At 53.7% G+C, this 27,195-nt stretch overlaps 3 protein-coding genes across 5 annotated transcripts in view; 1 reads left to right on the forward strand and 2 right to left on the reverse strand.

Annotated features, from left to right (window-relative positions):
- Positions 1 to 2,629: 2,629 nt before the first annotated feature.
- gmeb2 (glucocorticoid modulatory element binding protein 2) lies at positions 2,630 to 13,649 on the reverse strand. Of its 3 annotated transcripts, XM_080496668.1 has the most exons (11): positions 13,479 to 13,649; positions 11,873 to 12,023; positions 11,670 to 11,755; positions 10,166 to 10,290; positions 9,944 to 10,047; positions 9,694 to 9,848; positions 9,068 to 9,136; positions 8,840 to 8,977; positions 7,834 to 7,956; positions 3,618 to 4,664; positions 2,630 to 3,476 (listed from the first exon to the last, which is right to left on the reverse strand). In XM_080496668.1, the coding sequence occupies exons 1-11, from the start codon at positions 13,561 to 13,563 to the stop codon at positions 3,448 to 3,450; spliced, it is 2,112 nt and encodes a 703-aa protein (XP_080352794.1). In that variant the 5' UTR covers positions 13,564 to 13,649; the 3' UTR covers positions 2,630 to 3,447. The 3 variants fall into 3 exon arrangements, with proteins under 3 accessions (XP_080352794.1, XP_080352792.1, XP_080352793.1); XM_080496666.1 differs by having other exon boundaries at positions 2,630 to 4,664; XM_080496667.1 differs by lacking the exon at positions 13,479 to 13,649 and adding an exon at positions 12,965 to 13,069 and having other exon boundaries at positions 2,630 to 4,664.
- Positions 13,585 to 17,452, forward strand: icmt (isoprenylcysteine carboxyl methyltransferase; the record flags this gene model as incomplete). The annotated part of the gene is made up of 5 exons (XM_080496669.1): positions 13,585 to 13,920; positions 14,984 to 15,072; positions 15,142 to 15,311; positions 16,975 to 17,192; positions 17,273 to 17,452. The coding sequence occupies exons 1-5, from the start codon at positions 13,702 to 13,704 to the stop codon at positions 17,450 to 17,452; spliced, it is 876 nt and encodes a 291-aa protein (XP_080352795.1). The 5' UTR covers positions 13,585 to 13,701.
- A 2,525-nt stretch (positions 17,453 to 19,977) lies between these two features.
- The window catches only part of rcc2 (regulator of chromosome condensation 2), a 9,128-nt gene continuing 1,910 nt past the window's right edge, over positions 19,978 to 27,195 (reverse strand). Inside the window, 8 exon segments of the mRNA XM_080497005.1 lie at positions 19,978 to 21,753; positions 21,870 to 21,947; positions 22,770 to 22,842; positions 23,576 to 23,681; positions 23,972 to 24,152; positions 25,006 to 25,172; positions 25,259 to 25,373; positions 26,975 to 27,063. Coding sequence (XP_080353131.1) covers positions 21,649 to 21,753; positions 21,870 to 21,947; positions 22,770 to 22,842; positions 23,576 to 23,681; positions 23,972 to 24,152; positions 25,006 to 25,172; positions 25,259 to 25,373; positions 26,975 to 27,063 — 914 coding nt within the window. The 3' untranslated portion in view covers positions 19,978 to 21,648.

A 27,195-nucleotide genomic window follows, 5' to 3' on the forward strand; every position in this document is an offset into this window, starting at 1 on the left:
AAAGAAGAGAGGAGATGAAGGCAGTTTGGCTCTGGACGGGTTGGACGGCATGAGCCGGGGTTTTAGAATCTCCTAAGCCTAACCTCATAGAAAAATTATCGGGAGGAGGGAAAAGTCTTCCACAGGGTCGAGCTTTACATCAGCTTTAAAATGAGGTATGACTTGTGTTGCTACGTGGGCTAGCGCGCGAGCTAGCAATGTTGTCGTGGATCTTCTAGCCTGGATCTTTACGTTGAGCCGCAGCGGGAGACCCATCCAAGATGGCGGCTCTGTTAGCTCGTCACGTCAACAGGCGCCCGACGGGCCGTGCACGGCATCGAGTGCTTATATCTATGTTTATGAGCAGGAATCTACTTCTACAGTGCTACGTGCTCCGTCTTCTTCTTGTGTTTGGTGAGTCACAGCGCCCCCACAGGCCTGGCAGGTGAACTGCAGCACCCGAAGCCTCCAGTTGAGTCGAGTTCCTGGTGGAGGCCCCGGGAGAAATTTTTTTTGTTTTTTTCTTGTTGTGTGGATGTGGCCTGTATCTCTATAAATACGACCCCCCCCCCCCCCCCCCCCCCGACAGCACGAGAGCGAGGCGTTGGCGTTTCCCAGCAGCGACACGACAGCCTGCCGGAACGTCTGGACCGGATTCAGGAACGCCGGAAGAGGAGCAGCACATGCAGGCCCACGTGGAGGGAGACCGGCTCGCCTCGCCTCGCCTCCATGTGCCGGCCTGACTCAGCCCCCCCCCCCCCCCTCCCCCGGCACGCTGCACACCTCGTTCTCCCACCTCCACCGCCACCTCCACCTCCACCTCCACCTCCCCCAGAGCTCGGATTGCAGTTATCGGTGGAGACACGGAACGACTTGCTGACGTTGAACCAGCGTCTTCTGACTCTTGAGGCAGTTTTGAGAAAAGCGGTAAGGCCCCGTTTCCACGGCGACGGCGTTCCGATCCGCTGCACCGTGAAGTTTTTTTTTTTTCTTTCTCGGCTCTCAAGGTGGAACTGATCTTTACGGAGCCCGTCGCTGTGCGTCTCTCCGCTCACAAACAAACAAACATGGCCGACCGGCGGCGGTTTGACTCGCCGCCGTGTTCTAGTTTCACACTCTCCTCCCTCCTCCTGAGAGAACCCGGTTCCTCATCGGTCCACCACAACGTCGCGTCTCTCCATTTTGTTCACCTCCGTAGCGTTTTTGTTCTCTGGTTTCGCTACAGAGACAAGCAACGGCGCCCCCCCGTGGCCCGGCAGACTAACTGCACGGTGTGATAACATACGATAATAGCGATGATAAAAATAAATAGTTATGTGTTTTGGACAGGCTTCATCGTGGCGTCCAGACTGGTCATCAATGTTAAAGTTTACATGTTACCATGGCAACGTACCCGTATAGACCCAGCGGTGACTCTGGACGCTTACAAAAACGTGTCGAGGGAGAAAAATGGTCCAAAATGACTTTTAAACGTCATAAAACTGCGACTTCCTGGTTCATGTGGGAAGTGACTCAGGCCCCGTTTCCACGACGACGTTTCAAGTGAAAACTTCCTTTCGTTTCGGGGAAGTTTCACGTTTTCGCTGCGACGTTTTTAAAACGACGTCCGTTCACATGGCAACGGCTCACAAACACTGACAATGGTGCAGTTACCATGACCGGCCACCAGAGGCGCTGCCGGTTCCCGTGATGAACGCACTCGCATGCAGCGGAGAACCACGGGTTCTAAAAGGTGGAGCGTCATCGCGGTGACTGTCAAAATAAAAGCACCAAGTCCCTGCGGAACATGGACGGGGGGGGGGCGTCGTGACATCACGGAGGAGACGCTGTTCTGATTGGCTCTACTGAGCATGTGCAGAACCACTAGTGACTACGACCAATAGCTGCGCTTCCTCTGTCAGCAGGGAGGCGGAGCTTAAGTGTTTCCAGGAAGTTGCGTTTTTCCCCGGTTTACACGCCGACGGAGTCGAATCATTTTGGAAAAAAGTGGCTCCGCCCCCCGTCGTCATGGAAACAGAGCCAGTTTCCCGTTTTCTCTTGAAACGGGCCGTCAGGTTCCTCGCCGCTCGCACTTTCAGGCCATAAAACTCTGGACTGATGAAACGTTTAGATTTTCTAACAACAAATCCTCACGTGAGCCTCGAGGGTGGAGCAGAACCGCGTCGCTCCAGGAGGCGGAGCTTCAGACCAACCGGCGCCGCTTCACGGCGACGAGCAGATGGCGGCTGAGTGGGAGCGGTGATGTCATCGCAGGAAGTCGCCAGCAGCAGCTCCGTCCCTCTGCTGCTGATTATTATTATTATTGGATTGTTATTATGGTGACTGTCAAAATAAAAGCACCAAGTTGGATTGTTGTTAGGGTGATTCATGTTTCTGCTGCCCTTTATCGGTTTCTAACGGACGTCAAGAGGAAATCCTGGCGGAGCTCCATTTCTCCACCTTCTCCACCTTCTTTCTCTCCGTCACATGAATCCATTTTCTTCCCCCTCTCTCTCTCTGTCGCTCTCTCTCTCCGTCAGGAGGCAGGTGGTGTTGATGACCTGGAGTTTACTCCTCTGCCAACTGGGCCACTGTCGTTGGCTCATGGAGACGCCCCCCCCCCCCTCCCTCCCCCTCCCCCGCTGACGATAACATGAGTCATCTTCGTGACTCTTATTTGCGTGAGTTTTTGTCTCTTTGGGACTTTTCCCAGTTTTCGTGCCAGTTTTTAAAAATATCTGTGGTGAGACATGGACGGACGCCGTCCTGCACTATCTTCTCGGGTCTGAAACAAAACGAGGTGGAACCTGAACGGAACGTCGAGGTTCTGCCGCCGTCGTCACGGTCGGACGCACCGTCCTTCCGTCTCCGTCTCCTTCAGCCTCCGTCTCGTGACGGAGGACGTCGGCGGCTGTGGGTCTGCAACTCAAAAGACACAGACGGTGTGGGACGAAGCCGTCTGTCCCTCCGGGACGTTTCCATGGACGTGTCATACCGATGATGGCCTGCGGGGGGCAGTGGTGAGCAAATACAGACAATGCAGAAGAAGAAAAAAAAATACAACGTACCCAGAAATGCTACTGATATAGAAATATACTGTTAAGCTGATTTTCAACCTAAAATGTTTTAACTTTTTCTGTTTGCAAAATTAAATCGTGTACTTTGATGTACGTTATTTTAACCGTTTTAATCAAAGTCGAACTTTTTCACAACGGATTTTATTTTATTCAGCGAGACGCTTCAGAAAAAAAACTGTTTATATGTTCTGCAGTTCCACTGATTGAGTTTCCAGGCGGCTCCATAGCGCCCCCCTCAGGAACAGCAACCATCTGCAGCGGATCACACTGAGCGTCTGTTTTCCATCCCGTCAAAATAAAACACAACTTTACCATTATTACCAAACCGGGAAGCTTCTTTATTTGAACTTCCTGTCGAGCCACAAACTGCAAACATAAGACACACAGAAGAAGAAGACGACGCGCCGCTCCATCAGCCAGTTTCACCTCCGTCAGTCTGAGCTCCGTCAGTCTGAGCTCCTTCAACTCCATCAGTCTGAGCTCCGTCAGTTTGAGCTCCTTCAACTCCATCAGTCTGAGCTCCGTCAGTCTGAGCTCCTTCAACTCCATCAGTCTGAGCTCCGTCAGTCTGAGCTCCTTCACCTCCATCAGTCTGAGCTCCGTCAGTCTGAGCTCCTTCAACTCCATCAGTCTGAGCTCCGTCAGTCTGAGCTCCTTCACCTCCGTCAGTCTGAGCTCCTTCAACTTCGTCAGTCTGAGCTCCGTCAGTCAGAGCTCGTTCACCTCCATCAGTCTGAGCTCCGTCAGTCTGAGCTCCTTCAACTTCGTCAGTCTGAGCTCCGTCAGTCAGAGCTCCTTCAACTCCATCAGTAAGAGCTCCTTCAACTCCATCAGTCTGTGCTCCATCAATTCCATCAGTCTGAGCTCCGTCAGTCTGAGCTCCTTCAACTCCATCAGTAAGAGCTCCTTCAACTCCATCAGTCTGTGCTCCATCAATTCCATCAGTCTGAGCTCCGTCAGTCTGAGCTCCTTCAACTCCATCAGTAAGAGCTCCTTCAACTCCATCAGTCTGTGCTCCATCAATTCCATCACTCTGAGCTCCTTCACCTCCATCAGTCTGAGCTCCATCTCCTCCATCAGTGTGAGCAGCTTCCAGCAGGTCATGCATCACACTGATGCTGCTCCCCTGCTGCACAGTGACCACGCTCTGGAGGGTGGAGGCGTTCTGGAGGGTGGAGGCGGGCACAGTCACCACCTGGAACTGGGGTCCCAGCACCTTCACGACCCCGCCCCCCGCCCTGCCCCCGCCCTCCTGGCCGGCGGCCACCGACAGCACCGACAGGTTGGAGGCGTTGGCGGCGAGGTCGGGTCCGGACAGCGATGACGTCAGCAGGGTGAAGCGCCCGGCGCCCCCGGCCCCCCCCACCGTCAGCAGCTTGCCCAGGGGAAGGCCCGGCAGCGGGGAGAGGGGCAGGGCCATGTGGGTGGAGACGGGGGCGGGGGCGGGGCCGAGGGCGGGGGCGGGGCTGACCGCCGCCGGGCCGGAAATGGCGCGGGTCAGGCGCGGGCGCTTGGCGGGCGGCGGCGACGGCGCCGGGGCGAGAGTCATCAGGACGTTGTTCAGGTGCTGAGACTTGTTCTTCAACTCCTTCGCTTGTTTACGATGTTCGTCACACTGCTGCTCCAGAGCTGCACAACAACAACAACAACAACATCACACTGCTGCTCCAGAGCTGCACAACAACAACAACAACATCATCACACTGCTGCTCCAGAGCTGCACAACAACAACAACAACAACATCATCATCACACTGCTGCTCCAGAGCTGCACAACAACAACAACAACAACATCATCACACTGCTGCTCCAGAGCTGCACAACAACAACAACAACATCGTCACACTGCTGCTCCAGCGCTGCACAACAACAACAACAACATCATCACACTGCTGCTCCAGCGCTGCACAACAACAACAACAACATCATCACACTGCTGCTCCAGCGCTGCACAACAACAACAACAACATCATCACACTGCTGCTCCAGAGCTGCACAACAACAACAACAACAACATCATCATCACACTGCTGCTCCAGCGCTGCACAACAACAACAACAACAACAACATCATCACACTGCTGCTCCAGCGCTGCACAACAACAACAACAACAACATCACACTGCTGCTCCAGCGCTGCACAACAACAACAACAACAACAACAACATCACACTGCTGCTCCAGAGCTGCACAACAACAACAACATCATCACACTGCTGCTCCAGAGCTACACAACAACAACAACAGCATCACACTGCTGCTCCAGAGCTACACAACAACAACAACAACAACATCATCACACTGCTGCTCCAGAGCTGCACCACAACAACAACAACAACATCATCACACTGCTGCTCCAGAGCTGCACCACAACAACAACAACAACATCATCACACTGCTGCTCCAGAGCTACACAACAACAACAACAACATCATCACACTGCTGCTCCAGAGCTACACAACAACAACAACAACATCATCACACTGCTGCTCCAGAGCTACACAACAACAACAACAACATCATCACACTGCTGCTCCAGCGCTGCACAACAACAACAACAACATCATCACACTGCTGCTCCAGAGCTACACAACAACAACAACAACAACAACATCATCACACTGCTGCTCCAGAGCTACACAACAACAACAACAACAACAACATCATCACACTGCTGCTCCAGAGCTGCACCACAACAACAACAACAACAACATCATCACACTGCTGCTCCAGAGCTACACAACAACAACAACAACATCATCACACTGCTGCTCCAGAGCTACACAACAACAACAACAACAACATCATCACACTGCTGCTCCAGAGCTGCACAACAACAACAACAACATCATCACACTGCTGCTCCAGAGCTACACAACAACAACAACAACATTGTCACACTGCTGCTCCAGAGCTACACAACAACAACAACAACATTGTCACACTGCTGCTCCAGAGCTACACAACAACAACAACAACATCGTCACACTGCTGCTCCAGAGCTGCACAACAACAACAACAACATCATCACACTGCTGCTCCAGAGCTACACAACAACAACAACAACAACATCATCACACTGCTGATCCAGCGCTGCACAACAACAACAACAACATCATCACACTGCTGCTCCAGAGCTGCACAACAACAACAACAACATCATCACACTGCTGCTCCAGAGCTACACAACAACAACAACAACAACAACATCATCACACTGCTGATCCAGCGCTGCACAACAACAACAACAACATCATCACACTGCTGCTCCAGAGCTACACAACAACAACAACAACAACATCACACTGCTGCTCCAGAGCTGCACAACAACAACAACATCACACTGCTGCTCCAGAGCTGCACAACAACAACAACAACAATAACAACAACATCACACTGCTGCTCCAGAGCTGCACAACAACAACAACAATAACAACAACATCACACTGCTGCTCCAGAGCTACACAACAACAACAACAATAACAACATCATCACACTGCTGCTCCAGAGCTGCACAACAACAACAACAATAACAACATCATCACACTGCTGCTCCAGAGCTGCACAACAACAACAACAATAACAACAACATCACACTGCTGCTCCAGAGCTGCACAACAACAACAACAACAATAACAACAACATCACACTGCTGCTCCAGAGCTGCACAACAACAACAACAACAATAACAACAACATCACACTGCTGCTCCAGAGCTACACAACAACAACAACAATAACAACATCATCACACTGCTGCTCCAGAGCTGCACAACAACAACAACAATAACAACATCATCACACTGCTGCTCCAGAGCTGCACAACAACAACAACAACATCATCACACTGCTGCTCCAGAGCTACACAACAACAACAACAACATCATCACACTGCTGATCCAGCGCTGCACAACAACAACAACAACATCATCACACTGCTGCTCCAGAGCTACACAACAACAACAACAACATCACACTGCTGCTCCAGAGCTGCACAACAACAACAACAATAACAACAACATCACACTGCTGCTCCAGAGCTACAGGTTGGAGCAGTGTCCTTATGAAGGGTGTAGTGGTGTGATGAGGGTTTAGTCGTGTGGTGAGGGTGCAGTCAGGTGGAGGAGGGTGTAGCAGTGTGATGAGGGTGTAGCAGTGTGAGGAGGGTGTAGCAGTGAGATGAGGGTGTAGTGGTGTGGTGAGGGTGTAGCAGTGTGGTGAGGGTGTAGCAGTGAGATGAGGGTGTAGTGGTGTGGTGAGGGTGTAGCAGTGTGGTGAGGGTGTAGCGGTGTGGTGAGGGTGTAGTGGTGTGGTGAGGGTGTAGCGGTGTGGTGAGGGTGTAGCAGTGTGGTGAGGGTGTAGTGGTGTGGTGAGGGTGTAGTGGTGTGGTGAGGGTGTAGTGGTGTGGTGAGGGTGTAGCAGTGTGGTGAGGGTGTAGCGGTGTGGTGAGGGTGTAGTGGTGTGGTGAGGGTGTAGTGGTGTGGTGAGGGTGTAGCAGTGTGGTGAGGGTGTAGCGGTGTGGTGAGGGTGTAGTGGTGTGGTGAGGGTGTAGTGGTGTGGTGAGGGTGTAGCAGTGTGGTGAGGGTGTAGTGGTGTGGTGAGGGTGTAGTGGTGTGGTGAGGGTGTAGCAGTGTGGTGAGGGTGTAGCAGTGTGGTGAGGGTGTAGTGGTGTGGTGAGGGTGTAGTGGTGTGGTGAGGGTGCAGTCAGGTGGAGGAGGGTGTAGCAGTGTGAGGAGGGTGTAGCAGTGTGAGGAGGGTGTAGCAGGGTGGAGGAGGGTGTAGCAGGCTGCAGCACACTGACCGGCCAGGCTGCGGCTGTACTGCTCCCGGTACCGGTCCATCTGGCTCTTGTGACCTGCCAGGACCTTCTTCACCAGGTCCAACATGCCGAAGTTCTGCACGATGTTGTTGAGCAGCTCCGCGTCTGGAGGAGGAAAGTAATAGATTACATTCACGCCACTTACTGTAACTGAATGTTCAGTTTGTGTACCTGCACTAAAAGGCATTTTGAAACTCAGAACCTTTACTTTTACTTGAGTGTGTTTTTATAAAAGTAGTGCTCCAGTTTCCATGGTAACCGTAACCATAATCAATACAATACTGGATTTAGACTGTGGAGAGATTTACATGTCAAACAGCTTCACCTTTAATACATGTCAATGGTGGAGGCTTTTATTTTGACACACTCAAACAGGAATGTTTTAATCTGTTTCTGTTCTTTATGTACGTCATTTTATACAGACAGTGTTGTTACACAGTGGTGTTACATAGTGTTGTTACACAGTGGTGTTACACAGTGGTGTTACACAGTCGTGTTACAGTGGTGTTACACAGTGGTGTTACACAGTGGTGTTACACAGTGGTGTTACACAGTGGTGTTACACAGTGGTGTTACACAGTGGTGTTACACAGTGGTGTTACACAGTGGTGTTACAGTGGTGTTACAGTGGTGTTACAGTGGTGTTACACAGCGGTGTTACACAGCGTTGTTACACAGCGTTGTTACACAGTGGTGTTACACAGCGGTGTTACACAGCGTTGTTACACAGCGGTGTTACACAGTGGTGTTACACAGTGGTGTTACACAGTGGTGTTACACAGTGGTGTTACACAGCGGTGTTACACAGCGGTGTTACACAGTGTTGTTACACAGTGTTGTTACACAGTGTTGTTACACAGTGGTGTTACAGTGTTGTTACACAGTGGTGTTACAGTGTTACACAGTGGTGTTACACAGTGGTGTTACAGTGTTAGTGTTACAGTGTTAGTGTTACAGTGGTGTGGGTGGTGGTACGGTGTGTGTTCACCTTTGACCTGTAAAGGAGGTTCACACACTCGCTCCTGCAGCCCCTTCAGCACCACCTGCAGCTCCGTCTGGAAATCCTCCACCACCTCCTCCAGAAGCCCCGCCTCCTTCAGCGCTCGCCAGAACATCAGGGAGTCCTCTGCACACACACAGTCATTACCTGTCTTCTCACTGTCAGTAGGTCAGTAGGTCAGTAGGTCAGTAGGTCAGTAGGTCAGTAGGTCCTCACCTCCAATAGCAGTCACCCACTCTGACGGCTCCTCTGTGGCTTCAGGAAATGCTGCTGCTGCTCCGTTCACTGCAACACATGGAGACGTTCACTGGAGACTGTTCCCTGGTGACTGTTCCCTGCTCTGGGTGGTGACTGTTCCCTGGTGACTGTTCACTGACTGTTCCCTGGTGACTGTTCACTGGAGACTGTTCACTGGAGACTGTTCCCTGCTCTGGATGGTGACTCTTCCCTGGTGACTGTTCCCTGCTCTGGGTGGTGACTGTTCCCTGGTGACTGTTCCCTGCTCTGGGTGGTGACTGTTCCCTGGTGACTGTTCCCTGCTCTGGGTGGTGACTGTTCCCTGGTGACTGTTCCCTGCTCTGGGTGGTGACTGTTCCCTGGTGACTGTTCCCTGCTCTGGGTGGTGACTGTTCCCTGGTGACTGTTCCCTGCTCTGGGTGGTGACTGTTCCCTGGAGACTGTTCCCTGCTCTGGGTGGTGACTGTTCCCTGCTCTGGGTGGTGACTGTTCCCTGGCAACTGTTCCCTGGTGACTGTTCCCTGGAGACTGTTCCCTGCTCTGGGTGGTGACTGTTCCCTGGCGACTGTTCCCTGGCGACGGTGTGTCTCCAGTAAAACACTCACGATCAGCAGAAGCAGCGGAGGAGGACAGCAGGTCTGCAGCCGGCTCACTGATGGACACTTTGGCCCCCACCAGGTCGATCTTGGTACTGCGGCAGGTGTTGGAGCACACCTGGCTGTGCTGGTAGAAGTCCAGGTCCCCACAGTCCATGATCTTCCTGAGGGGACACGGCAGGGGGGCGTCACACACTGACACGACAGGACCAGGTCTCTCTCTCTCCCTCTCTCTCTCTCTCTCTCTCTCTCTCTCTACCTCAGCATGGTTCCATTCAGCCGGATGGCTCTCTTCCAGTCCTTCAGGGTAGATTTTCCAGCTAAACACACAAATTCTTTGGGGCTGATGAGCTGCTGGTTGAACTGAGGAGAAGAAAGACCGGGTCAGAGATCCTGTTGACACTGATAGAGGTCCTTGTCCTTGTCCTTGTCCTTGTCCTTGACCTGATCTTGACCCTGCTTCTGCTCAGAAACAACGTACCTGGACACATTTCACGTTGATGCCTGGACACACAAACTTCTTCCAGACCAGGGAGGCTTTGACGTCGGCACAGGTGATCGGATAGAAGACTTCAGCCTCGACGTCCACCTGCTCACTGAGCTTCACTGCACACACACACACACGAGGAGAGAGCGAGAGAGAGAGAGAGAGAGAGAGAGAGAGGGGGGGTAACAACATACAATACCCTTGTTAGTGTTACATATATTATTTACAGTTATCACACTCTCCAACTGTTTTCCAAATGTTGTGAGATCAAACCAGCCTGAGCAGCTCTAACTAGACAGTAACATGATGTTCTAGATCAAACCAGCCTGAGCAGCTCTAACTAGACAGTAACATGATGTTCTAGGTCAAACCAGCCTGAGCAGCTCTAACTAGACAGTAACATGATGCTCTAGGTCAAACCAGCCTGAGCAGCTCTAACTAGACAGTAACATGATGTTCTAGGTCAAACCAGCCTGAGCAGCTCTAACTAGACAGTAACATGATGTTCTAGATCAAACCAGCCTGAGCAGCTCTAACTAGACAGTAACATGATGCTCTAGGTCAAACCAGCCTGAGCAGCTCTAACTAGACAGTAACATGATGTTCTAGATCAAACCAGCCTGAGCAGCTCTAACTAGACAGTAACATGATGTTCTAGATCAAACCAGCCTGAGCAGCTCTAACTAGACAGTAACATGATGTTCTAGATCAAACCAGCCTGAGCAGCTCTAACTAGACAGTAACATGATGTTCTAGGTCAAACCAGCCTGAGCAGCTCTAACTAGACAGTAACATGATGCTCTAGGTCAAACCAGCCTGAGCAGCTCTAACTAGACAGTAACATGATGTTCTAGGTCAAACCAGCCTGAGCAGCTCTAACTAGACAGTAACATGATGTTCTAGATCAAACCAGCCTGAGCAGCTCTAACTAGACAGTAACATGATGCTCTAGGTCAAACCAGCCTGAGCAGCTCTAACTAGACAGTAACATGATGTTCTAGATCAAACCAGCCTGAGCAGCTCTAACTAGACAGTAACATGATGTTCTAGATCAAACCAGCCTGAGCAGCTCTAACTAGACAGTAACATGATGTTCTAGATCAAACCAGCCTGAGCAGCTCTAACTAGACAGTAACATGATGTTCTAGATCAAACCAGCCTGAGCAGCTCTAACTAGACAGTAACATGATGTTCTAGGTCAAACCAGCCTGAGCAGCTCTAACTAGACAGTAACATGATGCTCTAGGTCAAACCAGCCTGAGCAGCTCTAACTAGACAGTAACATGATGTTCTAGGTCAAACCAGCCTGAGCAGCTCTAACTAGACAGTAACATGATGTTCTAGGTCAAACCAGCCTGAGCAGCTCTAACTAGACAGTAACATGATGTTCTAGGTCAAACCAGCAGGAGAAAGACCATTTCCCAGAAGATACAGGTGTTCCAGGTGTGCAGGTGAAGCTGGTGGAGCAGCAGGCTGTAACGAGGAGGAAGCCACCTACCGACGACGGCCTGGTCCCGGGACAGGGACTCTGCTGGGCTGGCTTCAGCCTCGGCCTGGTCTGCAGCCTCGTCCAGGACCTCCTCCCTGCAAAGCAGTGAGTGTGAGGGTGTGACCGTCCCAACGCTCCCGCCGTCCAGCGGTTCTGGCTGCAGAGCGACGATCCGCCCAGATGTGTGAGTGTTGTGCAGCAGGTTGTGTTACCTGGTGTCAGTTGCCAGCAGCAGGGTTTTGTCCTCCTCCACCACGGAGGCGACCTCGTCCCCCGGAGGTTCTCCCGGATCTGGCAGGGTCATGATGACCACCTCGCTCATGTCCTGCATGTTGACCTCTGCTGACGCCATGAAGGTCACGGCTGCACAACGAAAGACAAGTGTGGGTTGAAGGAACCGACTCCTAAAAGTCCCTCCCATCGCCTAACAGTCCGTCCTATCTCCTAACAGTCCCTCCCATCGCCTAACAGTCCGTCCTATCTCCTAACAGTCCCTCCTATCGCCTAACAGTCCGTCCTATCTCCTAACAGTCCCTCCTATCGCCTAACAGTCCGTCCTATCTCCTAACAGTCCCTCCTATCTCCTAACAGTCCCTCCTATCGCCTAACAGTCCGTCCTATCTCCTAACAGTCCGTCCTATCTCCTAACAGTCCCTCCTATCGCCTAACAGTCCGTCCTATCTCCTAACAGTCCCTCCTATCTCCTAACAGTCCCTCCTGTCTCCTAACAGTCCATCCTATCTCCTAACAGTCCCTCCCGTCTCCTAACAGTCCCTCCTATCTCCTAACAGTTCCTCCTGTCTCCTAACAGTCCCTCCCATCGCCTAACAGTCCGTTCTATCTCCTAACAGTCCCTCCTATCTCCTAACAGTCCCTCCTGTCTCCTAACAGTCCATCCTATCTCCTAACTGTCCCTCCTGTCTCCTAACAGTCCCTCCCGTCTCCTAACAGTCCCTCCCGTCTCCTAACAGTCCCTCCTATCTCCTAACAGTTCCTCCTGTCTCCTAACAGTCCGTCCTGTCTCCTAACAGTCCCTCCTATCTCCTAACAGTTCCTCCTGTCTCCTAACAGTCCGTCCTATCTCCTAACTGTCCCTCCCGTCTCCTAACAGTCCCTCCCGTCTCCTAACAGTCCCTCCCGTCTCCTAATAGTCCCTCCAATCTCCTAATAGTCCCCCCTATCTCCTAACAGTCCCTCATGTCCCCTAACAGTCCCTCATGCCCCCTAACAGTCCCTCCTATCTCCTATGAAACACTGATGCTTCCTTCAGCCTAGGAAACAGTTTCAGTGTTTGAGCTGTTTACCTTCAGTTCCTCTTCTTTTCCTTTGATTTACATTCAAACCTGCTGATATTTGACTTTATATGAGAGGTTGGCTTTATACTACATTTGATCGCTTTTACACTTTTTTCACCACAACAGACGTCACTGACCCTCACAATGTATATTATTATTATTACGCCACCTAGTGGAAGTGTGGTCTGACTGTCACAACAAAGTGATCGCCTATCCCTAACTCCTTTAGGAAGCCTCCTAACACCTTTCCTTAACTCCTTTAGGAAGCCTCCTAACACCTTTCCTTAACTCCTTTAGGAAGCCTCCGAACCCATTTCCTTAACTCCTTTCGGCTGACTGAAGCTAACTGAGGCTAACTGAGGCTAACCGAAGCGAACGGCAGGATTCAACGCGATTCCAGGCTTAACGGACAACGAGGCGAATCCTTCCGTCTGCAAGTTGTTCGATTTAAATAAACTGTGATTAATGTTCGATTGCCGCTTCGTGGTCTAAATACACTTAATTGAAATAGGCTTTAACTCACATTGATGAATAAATAAATCGGTAGCAGGAAGGCGCTCTTCTTCTCCTACATGGTTCGACTGTAAAGTGACGTCACTTGCGTACATCGCCACCTGCTGGAAGGAAAGCGAAAGCGCTTCAAATTTAAACTTGAACCGCTTCGCTTGTCTTCGAGAAGAGCGTCACCGCGAGATGTGGCGGTCCCCGTAATATCGCGAGACTTGGCGCGGCTCGGCGTTTCCATCATGGCGGGCAGTAAGCTGGTGCTGGAAGGCAGAGTGAGCGTGAAGAGCTTCGCTCTGGGCCTCAGCGTGCTGCTGCTCCCGCTGCTCCGCTCCTGCTACGGCCGCCTGGACTGGGTGTTCGACTACCTGACCGAGACTCCCGGGAAGATCGCGATGTGCGTCCATATCGCCCTTCTCAACGGCCTGCTGCTAATCCTGTACCGGGGACCGGTGTACAAGGTAATCCTCGTTACTCTAGTAACTACTGTAACTAATCCCGTACCGGGGACCGGTGTACAAGGTAATCCTCGTTACTCTAGTAACTACTGTAACTATTCCCGTACCGGGGACCGGTGTACAAGGTAGTCCTCGTTACTCTAGTAACTACTGTAACTAATCCCGTACCGGGGACCGGTGTACAAGGTAATCCTCGTTACTCTAGTAACTACTGTAACTAATCCTGTACTGGGGACCGGAGTACAAGTTAATCCCCGTTACTCTAACTACTGTAACTAATGCTGGACCGGTGTACAAGGTAATCCCCGTTACTCTAGTAACCGCTCTAACTAATCCTGTACCGGGGACCGGTGTACAAGGTAGTCCTCGTTACTCTAGTAACTGCTGTAACTAATCCCGTACTGCGGACCGGTGTACAAGGTAGTCCTCGTTACTCTAGTAACTGCTGTAACTAATCCCGTACTGCGGACCGGTGTACAAGGTAATCCCAGTTACTCTAGTAACTGTTGTAACTAATCCCGTACTGCGGACCGGTGTACAAGGTAATCCCAGTTACTCTAGTAACTTCTGTAACTAATCCCCCGTTACTCTAGTAACTGCTGTAACTAATCCCGTACCGGTGTACAAGGTAATCCCCGTTACTCTAGTAACTACTGTAACTAATTAAAAAACAATTAAAAGGTCACATAGGTCAGGTAGTGCAAATAAATAGATAAATAAATAGATAAATAAATAAATAAATAGATAAATAAATAAATAGATGGATAAATAAATAGATAAATAAATAAATAGATGGATAAATGAATGTGTCTCAGGGTAAATAAATACCAGTAATTGTACAAATCTGGTACTAAAAGCTGAAATCATGATTTAAAAACAACAAAGAATGAAGGTCAAAGGTCAAACGTGTGTAAACACTGCAGGAGGTCAGGCAGCGATCAGTGCTGAGGGGTTTGTTTGGGGGGGGTGTTGTTACTTGGTTGTTACTCTTAACCAGAAGTAATCAGTAAATGAGCTAAGTTGGTTGGTAAAGGAGTAACTAGTAATGGGATTACTTCCCTCCCAGGTGGCCGTGCGGGCCTGCTTCCTGGGAGTGACCTTCGGCTGTGGACTGATTGTGAGCTTCTCCGGAGGCGACTGGACACACTTCGGCTGGTACGTCCTCCGTGTCCTTTAATGTCCCCCCCCCGTCCCCCCGCCTCACCAAGCGTCTCTGGTCCTCAGGTACATGTGCTCTCTGTCCTTCTTCCACTACTCGGAGTACCTGGTGACGGCCGTCATCAACCCTCGCTCCCTGTCGCTGGACTCCTTCCTGCTCAACCACAGCCTGGAGTACAGCCTGGCCGCCGCCTCGTCCTGGCTGGAGTTCACCCTGGAGAAGCTCACCTTCCCAGGTGAGGCCGTGTCTGTCCTCACCGTCCTCAGTGTGTGAAGGACAAACTACTTCCTGTCTCTACTTCCTCTTACCACTTCCTCTCTCTACTTCCGGTCTTCTACTTCCTCACACTACTTCCTCTCTACTTCCTCTGTCTCTACTTCCTGTCTCCTATTTGCTTTCACTACTTCCTGTCTCCTCCTTCCTCTCTCTACTTCCTGTCTTCTACTTCCTCTCACCACATCATGTCTACTTCCTGTCTTTTACTTCCTCTCCCTACTTCCTGTCTACTTCCTGTCTCCTCCTTCCCCTCTCTACTCCGTCTTCTACTTCCTTTCACCACTTCCTGTCTCCTCCTTCCTCTCCCTACTTCCTTTCTACTTCCTGTCTCCTCCTTCCTCTCACTACTTCCTGTCTCCTCCTTCCTCTCTCTACTTCCTGTCTTCTACTTCCTCTCACCACATCATGTCTACTTCCTGTCTTTTACTTCCTCTCCCTACTTCCTGTCTACTTCCTGTCTCCTCCTTCCCCTCTCTACTCCGTCTTCTACTTCCTTTCACCACTTCCTGTCTCCTCCTTCCTCTCCCTACTTCCTTTCTACTTCCTGTCTCCTCCTTTCTCTCACTACTTCCTGTCTCCTCCTTCCTCTCACTACTTCCTGTCTCCTCCTTCCTCTCACCACTTCCTCTCACTACTTCCTGTCTCCTCCTTCCTCTCACCACTTCCTGTCTTCTACTTCCTCTCACCACATCATGTCTACTTCCTGTCTTTTACTTCCTCTCCCTACTTCCTGTCTCCTCCTTCCCCTCTCTACTTCTTGTCTCCTCCTTCCCCTCTCTACTTCCTGTCTCCTCCTTCCTCTCACCACTTCCTCTCTCTACTTCCTGTCTCCTACTTCCTCTCTCTATGTCCTGTCTCCTACTTCCTCTCACTACTTCCTCTCACCACTTCCTGTCTCCTCCTTCCTCTCACTACTTCCTGTCCCCTCCTTCCTCTCCCTACTTCCTGTCTCCTACTTCCTGTCCCCTACTTCCTCTCACCACTTCCTCTCACCACTTCCTGTCTCTACTTCCCCTCTCTACTTCCGGTCTTCTACTTCCTCTCACCACTTCCTGTCTCCTCCTTCCTCTCTCTACTTCCTCTCACTACTTCCTGTCCCCTACTTCCTCTCACCACTTCCTGTCTCTACTTCCTGTCTCCTCCTTCCTCTCTCTACTTCCTGTCTCCTCCTTCCTCTCACCACTTCCTGTCTACTTCCTGTCTCCTCCTTCCTCTCTCTACTTCCTGTCCCCTCCTTCCTCTCACCACTTCCTGTCTCCTCCTTCCTCTCACCACTTCCTGTCTCCTCCTTCCTCTCTCTACTTCCTCTCACTACTTCCTGTCCCCTACTTCCTCTCACCACTTCCTGTCTCTACTTCCTCTCTCTACTTCCTGTCTCCTCCTTCCTCTCTCTACTTCCTGTCTCCTCCTTCCTCTCACCACTTCCTGTCTACTTCCTGTCTCCTCCTTCCTCTCTCTACTTCCTGTCCCCTCCTTCCTCTCACCACTTCCTCTCTCTACTTCCTGTCCCCTCCTTCCTCTCACCACTTCCTCTCTCTACTTCCTGTCCCCTCCTTCCTCTCACCACTTCCTGTCCCCTCCTTCCTCTCACCACTTCCTGTCTCCTCCTCCCCGTGTGCCAGAGCTCAAGCAGCTGACGTGGCTGAGCGTGGTGGGTCTGCTCATGGTGATGTGCGGCGAGGCCCTGAGGAAGGCGGCCATGTTGACGGCGGGCTCCAACTTCAACCACATCGTGCAGAACGAGAAGGCCCAGAGCCACGTGCTGGTGACCAGCGGCGTCTACGCCTACTGCAGACACCCGTCCTACGTGGGCTGGTTCTACTGGAGCATAGGGACACAGGTAACTCGCCGTGGCTCCGCCTCCTCCGTGCCCGCGGCGGCGGCGGCCAGGTGCTCACGGCTGCGTTGTCTGTCCTGCAGGTGCTGCTGGTGAACCCGGTGTGCATCCTGGGATACAGCATGGCCAGCTGGCGCTTCTTCAGGGAGCGCATCGAGGAGGAGGAGCTGTCGCTCATACACTTCTTCGCCGAAGACTACGTGGCGTACAAGAAGAAGGTCCCCACAGGGCTGCCCTTCATCTCCGGCATCCGCGTCAACTAGTCCCCGGGGGGGGGGGGGCGGGGCTTAGGGGGGGCGGAGCCAGACAGACGTAGCAGGAGAGAGGAGGAGGCAGGAGGCCTTCAAATAGACTGACGGGACAAAGAGCAGCAGCTGGCCTGCTGTGTTTCTACAATCCTCCACTGCTCCTCCTCCTCCACTATTCCTCCTCCGCTCCTTCTCCTCCTCCACCTCTTCTCCTCCTCCACTCCTCCTCCTCCTCCACCACTCCTTTTCTGACCAAATGTTTAGCGGAGCTCAGGACTGACGCCGATCTGCAACCATTGGCTGTTTGACAGGAAGTCTCTGGGGACCACTGGAAGACGTCCCCGTCCAACGGTGTCCCTCTGGTTGAATCAGTCCAGCGGTGTCCCTCTGGTGTCCCTCTGGTTGAATCAGTCCAGCAGTGTCCCTCTGGTGTCCCTCTGGTTGAATCAGTCCAGCAGTGTCCCTCTGGTGTCCCTCTGGTTGAATCAGTCCAGCAGTGTCCCTCTGGTGTCCCTCTGGTTGAATCAGTCCAGCGGTGTCCCTCTGGTTGAATCAGTCCAGCAGTGTCCCTCTGGTTGAATCAGTCCAGCAGTGTCCCTCTGGTGTCCCTCTGGTTGAATCAGTCCAGCGGTGTCCCTCTGGTTGAATCAGTCCAGCAGTGTCCCTCTGGTGTCCCTCTGGTTGAATCAGTCCAGCGGTGTCCCTCTGGTGTCCCTCTGGTTGAATCAGTCCAGCAGTGTCCCTCTGGTGTCCCTCTGGTTGAATCAGTCCAGCAGTGTCCCTCTGGTGTCCCTCTGGTTGAATCAGTCCAGCGGTGTCCCTCTGGTGTCCCTCTGGTTGAATCAGTCCAGCAGTGTCCCTCTGGTTGAATCAGTCCAGCAGTGTCCCTCTGGTGTCCCTCTGGTTGAATCAGTCCAGCGGTGTCCCTCTGGTTGAATCAGTCCAGCAGTGTCCCTCTGGTGTCCCTCTGGTTGAATCAGCTGCACTTAAACAATGTAAATAAGAATCTTTATAAACTGAAGTGTAGCTTGTTGTTGCATCACTGCAAATAAAGAAGTAGAGAAGTTCTGCCGTTTCCTCTTTTAACCCGGCAGAGTCCAGGACCCGGTCCAGGACCCGGTCCAGGACTCCAGCAGGGTCCCACAGACCAGGTCACGAAGCATCCTGAGGCTAAAAGCAGCTCTTTGTGACCAAAGACAGACATTAGAATTCCTTCAAATGTAAAGACTTTTCTTAGAATGTGTCCTTAAGATGAAAGGAATTCATGACATCAGAAGCTCCTCGGGGAGGAAACCAGTGAAGACAAGATGACGGAGAGAGAGAGAGATGTCCTCTGGCTGTTCACTGTGTGACACTTTTCTAAAGGGGTGTTTGTTTCTGTACGACCCTACTGTGATGCCGTCTCCAGAAAATAAACAAATGATGTAATCAAGTGGACTGGATGAACGTTTAAATCATCTTTTATGTGGAGGACGCTGGAGGACGTGGAAATTGTTCTAAGTCTAGAAAGACAAACCAAGAAGAAAATAGAAAAGTTAAACATTAATGGCATCATAACTCAGTGTAACGCCGCCCCCTGCTGGCTGTCTGCCACTACAGGAAGTCTCTATAACGCTGCCCCCTGCCACTACAGGAAGTCTCTATAACACCGCCCCCTGCCACTACAGGAAGTCTCTATAACACCGCCCCCTGCCACTACAGGAAGTCTCTATAACACCGCCCCCTGCCACTACAGGAAGTCTCTATAACGCTGCCCCCTGCCACTACAGGAAGTCTCTATAACGCCGCCCCCTGCTGGCTGTCTGCCACTACAGGAAGTCTCTATAACGCTGCCCCCTGCTGGCTGTCTGCCACTACAGGAAGTCTCTATAACGCTGCCCCCTGCTGGCTGTCTACCACTACAGGAAGTCTCTATAACGCTGCCCCCTGCTGGCTGTCTGCCACTACAGGAAGTCTCTATAACGCTGCCCCCTGCTGGCTGTCTACCACTACAGGAAGTCTCTATAACGCTGCCCCCTGCTGGCTGTCTACCACTACAGGAAGTCTCTATAACGCTGCCCCCTGCTGGCTGTCTACCACTACAGGAAGTCTCTATAACGCCGCCCCCTGCTGGCTGGCTGCCACTACAGGAAGTCTCTGTAACGCTGCCCCCTGCTGGCTGGCTGCCACTACAGGAAGTCTCTATAACGCTGCCCCCTGCTGGCTGGCTGCCACTACAGGAAGTCTCTATAACGCCGCCCCCTGCTGGCTGTCTGCCACTACAGGAAGTCTCTATAACGCTGCCCCCTGCTGGCTGGTTGCCACTACAGGAAGTCTCTATAACGCTGCCCCCTGCTGGCTGGCTGCCACTACAGGAAGTCTCTATAACGCTGCCCCCTGCTGGCTGGCTGCCACTACAGGAAGTCTCTGTAACACCGCCCCCTGCCACTACAGGAAGTCTCTATAACGCTGTCCTCTCCTGGCTGTCTTTGCCACGGCGGCTCGTTCTAGAGTCTATAGTTCTATGATAGAAACATAAAAGACTTAAGTTTTACACAAAACCTTTATTTCACCATTTCAATGAAAAAACGTAACCCAGAGAAAGTTCATCGTAAAAACAAGTGGCGAAGAAACGTGGCTGACAAAGAGGGACGGGACTAGACGCTCTGGACCAGAGACGAGGGGACTAGAAACGAGGAGACGAGGGGACCAGACTGGACGAGAGACGAGGGGACCAGGCGCCCTGGACCAGAGACAAGGGGACTAGACTCTCTGGACCAGACGACGGAACTAGACGCTCTGGACCAGAGACAAGGGGACTAGACTGGACGAGAGACGACGGGACCAGGCGCTCTGGACCAGAGACGACGGAACTAGACGCTCTGGACCAGAGACAAGGGGACTAGACTGGACGAGAGACGACGGGACCAGGCGCTCTGGACCAGAGACGACGGAACTAGACGCTCTGGACCAGAGACAAGGGGACTAGACTGGACGAGAGACGACGGGACCAGGCGCTCTGGACCAGAGACGACGGAACTAGACGCTCTGGACCAGAGACGACGGAACTAGACGCTCTGGACCAGAGACAAGGGGACTAGACGCTCTGGACCAGAGACAAGGGGACTAGACTGGACGAGAGACGACGGGACCAGGCGCTCTGGACCAGAGACGACGGAACTAGACGCTCTGGACCAGAGACGACGGAACTAGACGCTCTGGACCAGAGACAAGGGGACTAGACTGGACGAGAGACGACGGGACCAGGCGCTCTGGACCAGAGACGACGGAACTAGACGCTCTGGACCAGAGACGACGGAACTAGACGCTCTGGACCAGAGACAAGGGGACTAGACGCTCTGGACCAGAGACAAGGGGACTAGACTGGACGAGAGACGACGGGACCAGGCGCTCTGGACCAGAGACGACGGAACTAGAAACAAGGGGACTAGATTCTCTGGACCAGAGATGACGGGACTAGAAGGTCTGGACCAGAGACAAGGGGACTAGATTCTCTGGACCAGAGACAAGGGGACTAGATTCTCTGGACCAGAGACAAGGGGACTAGATTCTCTGGACCAGAGACAAGGGGACTAGGAGGTCTGGACCAGAGACGAGGAGAAGTGAAGGAATGTAACAGTGAAGGAGGTGCATCATGTTCCTGATTGTAATCTGTGACACACACACACACACACACACACACACACACACACACACACACACACACACACACACACACACACACACACACACACACACACACACACACACACACACACACACACACACACACACACACACACACACACACACACACACACACACACACACACACACACACACACACACACACACACACAGAAAGGCACAGGAATGGAGTGTGTACAAAGTTCTCAGTAGGAAAACACTGAGTTGCCACGGCAGCACCCGTAATGTGACACGTTGATGAAATACGGCGACGTAGCGACGAGGCGACGTAGCGACGAAGCGACGTAGCGACCGGAGACTCGACGAGTTGATGAACGTTTGTCTGGAGACGAAACTAAAGATTGTTGAGAAGCAGATCAGAGCGTCTGAACGTCCAAACTGACGGTTTGCTGGTAGATGAACATCCGGATCCTCCTGACCTCCACCCTCCTCCTCCTCCTCCTCCTCCACCCGCAGCCAGGACCAGGACCGGGAGGGGGGGAGGTCTGGGCTCCGGCGAGACGGGTGGGGTTGTCGTTGGGCGGTCAGAGTGTTCGGGGGTTGTACTCCGGCAACTTCTTCAGTTTGTCCTGTTCCTGCTGAGTGTCTTGTCTGGCAATGACCAGGGAGTGGGAGTAGCCCATCACCACCTGCAACACGGCAACTGGTCAACTGGGCAACGCACCTGATGGAGGGTCAGACTGACACTGTGTGTGTGTGTGTGTGTGTGGGGGGAGGGGGGGGGTGGGGAACCCAGTCTGATCACCTGCTCCACGTAGACCCCGTCCAAGGTCTTGACTTCCTGTGCAGTGGTGGAAGATTTGGGCTTGTTGTCCCCGTATCCCTGAAGGACAAACCAGAGTCAATGTGGTGCAGGAGGGAACAGAGTCGGTGCAGGAGGGAACAGAGTCGGTGCAGGAGGGAACAGAGTCGGTGCAGGAGGGAACAGAGACGGTAGAGGAGGGAACAGAGTCGATACAGGAGGGAACAGAGTCGATACAGGAGGGAACAGAGACGGTAGAGGAGGGAACAGAGACGGTGGAACAGAGTCGGTGCAGGAGGGAACAGAGACGGTAGAGGAGGGAACAGAGACGGTGGAACAGAGTCGGTGCAGGAGGGAACAGAGACGGTAGAGGAGGGAACAGAGACGGTGGAACAGAGTCAGTGCAGGAGGGAACAGAGTCAGTGCAGGAGGGAACAGAGACGGTAGAGGAGGGAACAGAGACGGTGGAACAGAGTCAGTGCAGGAGGGAACAGAGTCAGTGCAGGAGGGAACAGAGTCAGTGCAGGAGGGAACAGAGTCAGTGCAGGAGGGAACAGAGACGGTAGAGGAGGGAACAGAGACGGTAGAGGAGGGAACAGAGACGGTGGAACAGAGTCAGAGCAGGAGGGAACAGAGTCGGTGCAGGAGGGAACAGAGACGGTGGAACAGAGTCAGTGCAGGAGGGAACAGAGACGGTGGAACAGAGTCAGTGCAGGAGGGAACAGAGACGGTGTAGGAGGGAACAGAGTCGGTGCAGGAGGAAACAGAGTCGGTGCAGGAGGGAACAGAGTCAGTGCAGGAGGGAACAGACGGTGCAGGAGGGAACAGAGTCAGTGCAGGAGGGAACAGAGTCAGTGCAGGAGGGAACAGACGGTACAGGACAGAACAGGACTGGTTTCTCACCAGCTCTCCAAACGTCGGCGACGGACCCCAACTGATCGTACTCTCATCTGCAGCGATGATGATGCTGCTCTTCCTGAAAAGACAGAGACAGAGACAGAGACAGAGACAGAGAGACAGACAGAGAGACAGTATGTCTACGTTATTTATCAACAAAACATCTTCAGCTTAAATCCTCTTCGACGTGTTTTTCATGGACGAATCCTGCTCTTTACAAGCTAAACTCAAAATTCTACTTAAAAAAAGGAATTGTGATCAAATGTGAACATGGTGGAGTTCCACGACTCAGTACTCACAGTACAGACGCAGTACTTACAGTACAGACTCAGTACTCACAGTACAGACGCAGTACTCACAGTACAGACGCAGTACTTACAGTACAGACTCAGTACTCACAGTACAGACGCAGTACTTACAGTACAGACTCAGTACTCACAGTACAGACGCAGTACTCACAGTACAGACTCAGTACTCACAGTACAGACTCAGTACTCACAGTACAGACGCAGTACTCACAGTACAGACGCAGTACTCACAGTACAGATGCAGTACTCACAGTACAGACTCAGTACTCACAGTACTCACAGTACAGACACAGTACAAACACAGTACAGATGCAGTACTTACAGTACAGACTCAGTACTCACAGTACAGACGCAGTACTCACAGTACAGACGCAGTACTCACAGTACAGACGCAGTACTCACAGTACAGACGCAGTACAGACGCAGTACTCACAGTACAGACGCAGTACTCACAGTACAGACGCAGTACAGACGCAGTACTCACAGTACAGACGCAGTACTCACCCACAGGCCACACTGCGAATCTTCCAGCCACACAGGTCCTGCACTGCTTTAGGATACATGGTGGATTCTCTGGAGGTGTTGGTGACCCCCCAGAAGAACAACCCCCCTGTGAGAGAGAGAGAGAGTGAGTGAGTGAGTGAGTGAGTGAGTGAGTGAGTGAGTGAGTGAGAGTGAGAGTGAGAGAGACACAGTGATGACAGAGAGCATGAGAGTGACACAGTGACAGTGAGAGAGAGAGAGAGAGAGAGAGTGAGAGACAGTGAGAGAGAGAGAGAGTGAGAGACAGTGAGACAGAGACAGAGACAGAGAGACAGAGAGAGAGAGAGAGAGAGAGACAGACACAGTGACACAGTGAGAGAGTGAGAGAGAGAGAGAGAGAGAGAGAGAGAGACTCACCCATCTCACTGAGGGCGAAGGAGCACTGGTATCCGGTGTAGATCTGCGCGGCTCCTCGCCCGGGGAAGTCGAACAGCTTGACGAGGCGAGGCACCATCTCGTCCTTCTGCTCCGTGTGGCCCAGCCGGCCGTAGCCCCCGAAGCCCCAGCTGAACACCCTCTTCTGGGAGTCCAGGACCAGCTGCAACACCCACACCCCCGTCAACACCCGTCTGACCCCCCCCGGGACACATGATGGTTCTACGTGAGGGGGCGGGGCTTCACCAGCCAGGCGATTGAGGGGCGTGGCTTCACCAGCCAGGTGATTGAGGGGGCGTGGCTTCACTGGCCAGGTGATTGAGGGGGCGTGGCTACTAACGCCAGGTGGCTGAGGGGGCGTGGCTTCACCAGCCAGGTGATTGAGGGGGCGTGGCTACTAAAGCCAGGTGACTGAGGGGGCGTGGCTTCACTGGCCAGGTGATTGGGGGGGGGGGCGCTCCAGCCAGGTGATTGGGGGGGGCGTGGCTACTAAAGCCAGGTGATTGAGGGGGCATGGCTACTAAAGCCAGGTGATTGGGGGGGCGTGGCTACTAAAGCCAGGTGATTTAGGGGGCGTGGCTAATAGAGCCACGCGATTGGGGGGCGTGGCTAATAAAGCCACGCGATTGAGGGGCGTGGCTACTAAAGCCAGCTGGTGATTGAGGGAGCATGGCCGCTCCAGCCAGGTGACTGAGGGGGCGTGGCTTCACCAGCCAGGCGATTGGGGGGGGTGGTTTCACCAGCCAGGTGATTGAGGGGGCGTGGCTACTAAAGCCAGGTGATTGAGGGAGCGTGGCTACTAAAGCCAGGTGATTGAGGGGGCGTGGTTTCACCAGCCAGGTGATTGAGGGGGCGTGGCTACTAAAGCCAGCTGGTGATTGAGGGAGCATGGCCGCTCCAGCCAGGTGACTGAGGGGGCGTGGTTTCGCCAGCCAGGCGATTGGGAGGCGTGGCTGCTCCAGCCTGGTGACTGAGGGGGCAGCTGATTGGTCAGTGCGGCGGGCGGAGAACCCTACCGTGTGGTTGGCTCCACAGGCCACGTCTCGGACCACCACGTTGGGAACCGGCGTGACTTGCCCGTCCTTGGACTTCTCGATGAAGATGGCGACGCGGCGGGGGAGGAGCTCGCAGTCGAACTCGATGCGCTGGGCCCGCGCGATGAACTTGCCGTCGCTGTTGTGGCCTGGAAAGGCGAGAGAGCTCATGAGGAAGGTGTGGTCGGGGGGGGGTGGAGGAGGCCGTCGGGGGAGGTGGAGGAGGAGGCCGTACCCAGCTGACCGTACTCCGGGCAGCCGAAGGAGTACAGGTTCCCCTTGCAGTCCACCACCATGCTGAACTCCGCCCCGCACGCCACCTTCACCAGAGGCTGGCCGTTGTAGGAGATCTGCAGGGAGGAGACACCACCACCAGCACCACCCGTTAAACACCACCACATTATGTACCGCCACTACACCTTCGTCTTCATCATCATCATCATCAGCAGCAGCAGCCACGCAGGGCTCCGTCCCCCCTCCCACTACGGTACCCCCCCCCCCTCCCCCTGCACTACCCCCTCCCACTACGGTACCCCCTCCTCCCACTGCACTACCCCTTCCCACTGCGGTACCCCCCTCCCCCTGCACTACCCCCCTCCCACTACGGTACCCCTTCCCACTGCACTACCCCCTCCCACTGCGGTACCCCCCCTCCCACTACGGTACCCCTTCCCACTGCACTACCCCCTCCCACTGCGGTACCCCCCCTCCCACTACGGTACCCCCCTCCCCCTGCACTACCCCCTCCCCACTACGGTACCCCCCTCCCACTGCACTAACCCCCTCCCCCTGCACTACCCCCTCCCACTACGGTACCCCCCTCCCCCTGCACTACCCCCTCCCACTACGGTACCCCCCTCCCACTGCACTAACCCCCTCCCCCTGCACTACCCCCTCCCACTACGGTACCCCCCTCCCCCTGCACTACCCCCTCCCACTACGGTAACCTCCCTCCCACTGCACTACCCCCTCCCACTGCACTACCCCCTCCCACTACGGTACCTCCCTCCCACTACGGTACCCCCCTCCCCCTGCACTACCCCCTCCCACTACGGTACCCCCCTCCCCCTGCACTACCCCCTCCCACTACGGTACCCCCCTCCCACTGCACTAACCCCCTCCCCCTGCACTACCCCCTCCCACTACGGTACCCCCCTCCCCCTGCACTACCCCCCTCCCACTACACTACCCCCCTCCCACTGCACTAACCCCCTCCCACTACGGTACCCCCCTCCACTACGGTACCCCCCTCCCACTGCACTACCCCCCCCCCCCCCCCCCACGGTACCTCCCTCCACTACGGTAACCCCCCTCCCCTGCACTACCCCCTCCCACTACGGTACCCCCCTCCCACTGCACTAACCCCCTCCCCCTGCACTACCCCCCCCACTACACTACCCCCTCCCACTACGGTACCCCCCCTCCCACTGCACTAACCCCCTCCCCCTGCACTACCCCCCCCCTCCCACTGCACTACCCTCTCCCACTACGGTACCCCCCCCTCCCCCTGCGGTACCCCCCCTCCCCCTGCACTACCCCTTCCCACTACGGTACCCCCCTCCCCCTATGGTACCCTCCCCCTGCACTACCCCCTCCCACTACGGTACCCCCCTCCCCCTGCACAACCCCCCCCTCCCCCTGCGGTACCCCCCCTCCCCCTGCACTACCCCTTCCCACTACGGTACCCCCCTCCCCCTATGGTACCCCCCTCCCCCTGCACTACCCCGTCCCACTACACTACCCCCTCCCACTACGGTACCCCCCTCCCCCTGCACTACCCCCTCCCACTACGGTACCCCCTCCCACTGCACTAACCCCTCCCACTACGGTACCCCCCTCCCCCTGCACTACCCCCCCCCCCCCCCACTACGGTACCCCCCTCCCCCTGCACTACCCCCCCCCCCCCCCCACTACGGTACCCCCGGGTCACGTGGGTCACAGTGGGTCTCACCAGAGCTGGACTCAGGACTGCGTCAGTCTGGGTCCCTTGGCCAAGTTGTCCCAGTTTGTTTTCACCAAAAGAGTAGGCGGTGCCGTCCTCTGGGAGAGACCGGGACACCGTCAACACCACCACCGTCAACACCACCACCTTCAACACCACCACCTTCAATCCAATCCACTTTATTCATAGAGCACATTTCAACAACAAAGCGTCTCCAAAGTGCTGCACAT

Source organism: Blennius ocellaris, assembly GCF_963422515.1.
Source record: "Blennius ocellaris genome assembly, chromosome: 5".
Lineage (NCBI taxonomy): Eukaryota > Metazoa > Chordata > Actinopteri > Blenniiformes > Blenniidae > Blennius > Blennius ocellaris.

Excerpts from the sequence above, each read along its gene's own strand:
- gmeb2 (XM_080496666.1), bottom strand. The coding sequence starts at position 13,563 with ATGTACGCAAGTGACGTCACTTTACAGTCGAACCATGTAGGAGAAGAA. Across the intron at positions 10,291-11,669 it reads CCGGGACCAGGCCGTCGTCG|TGAAGCTCAGTGAGCAGGTG; the intron begins GTAGGTGGCTTC and ends GTGTGTGTGCAG. Across the intron at positions 10,048-10,165 it reads TCAACGTGAAATGTGTCCAG|TTCAACCAGCAGCTCATCAG; the intron begins GTACGTTGTTTC and ends TCTTCTCCTCAG.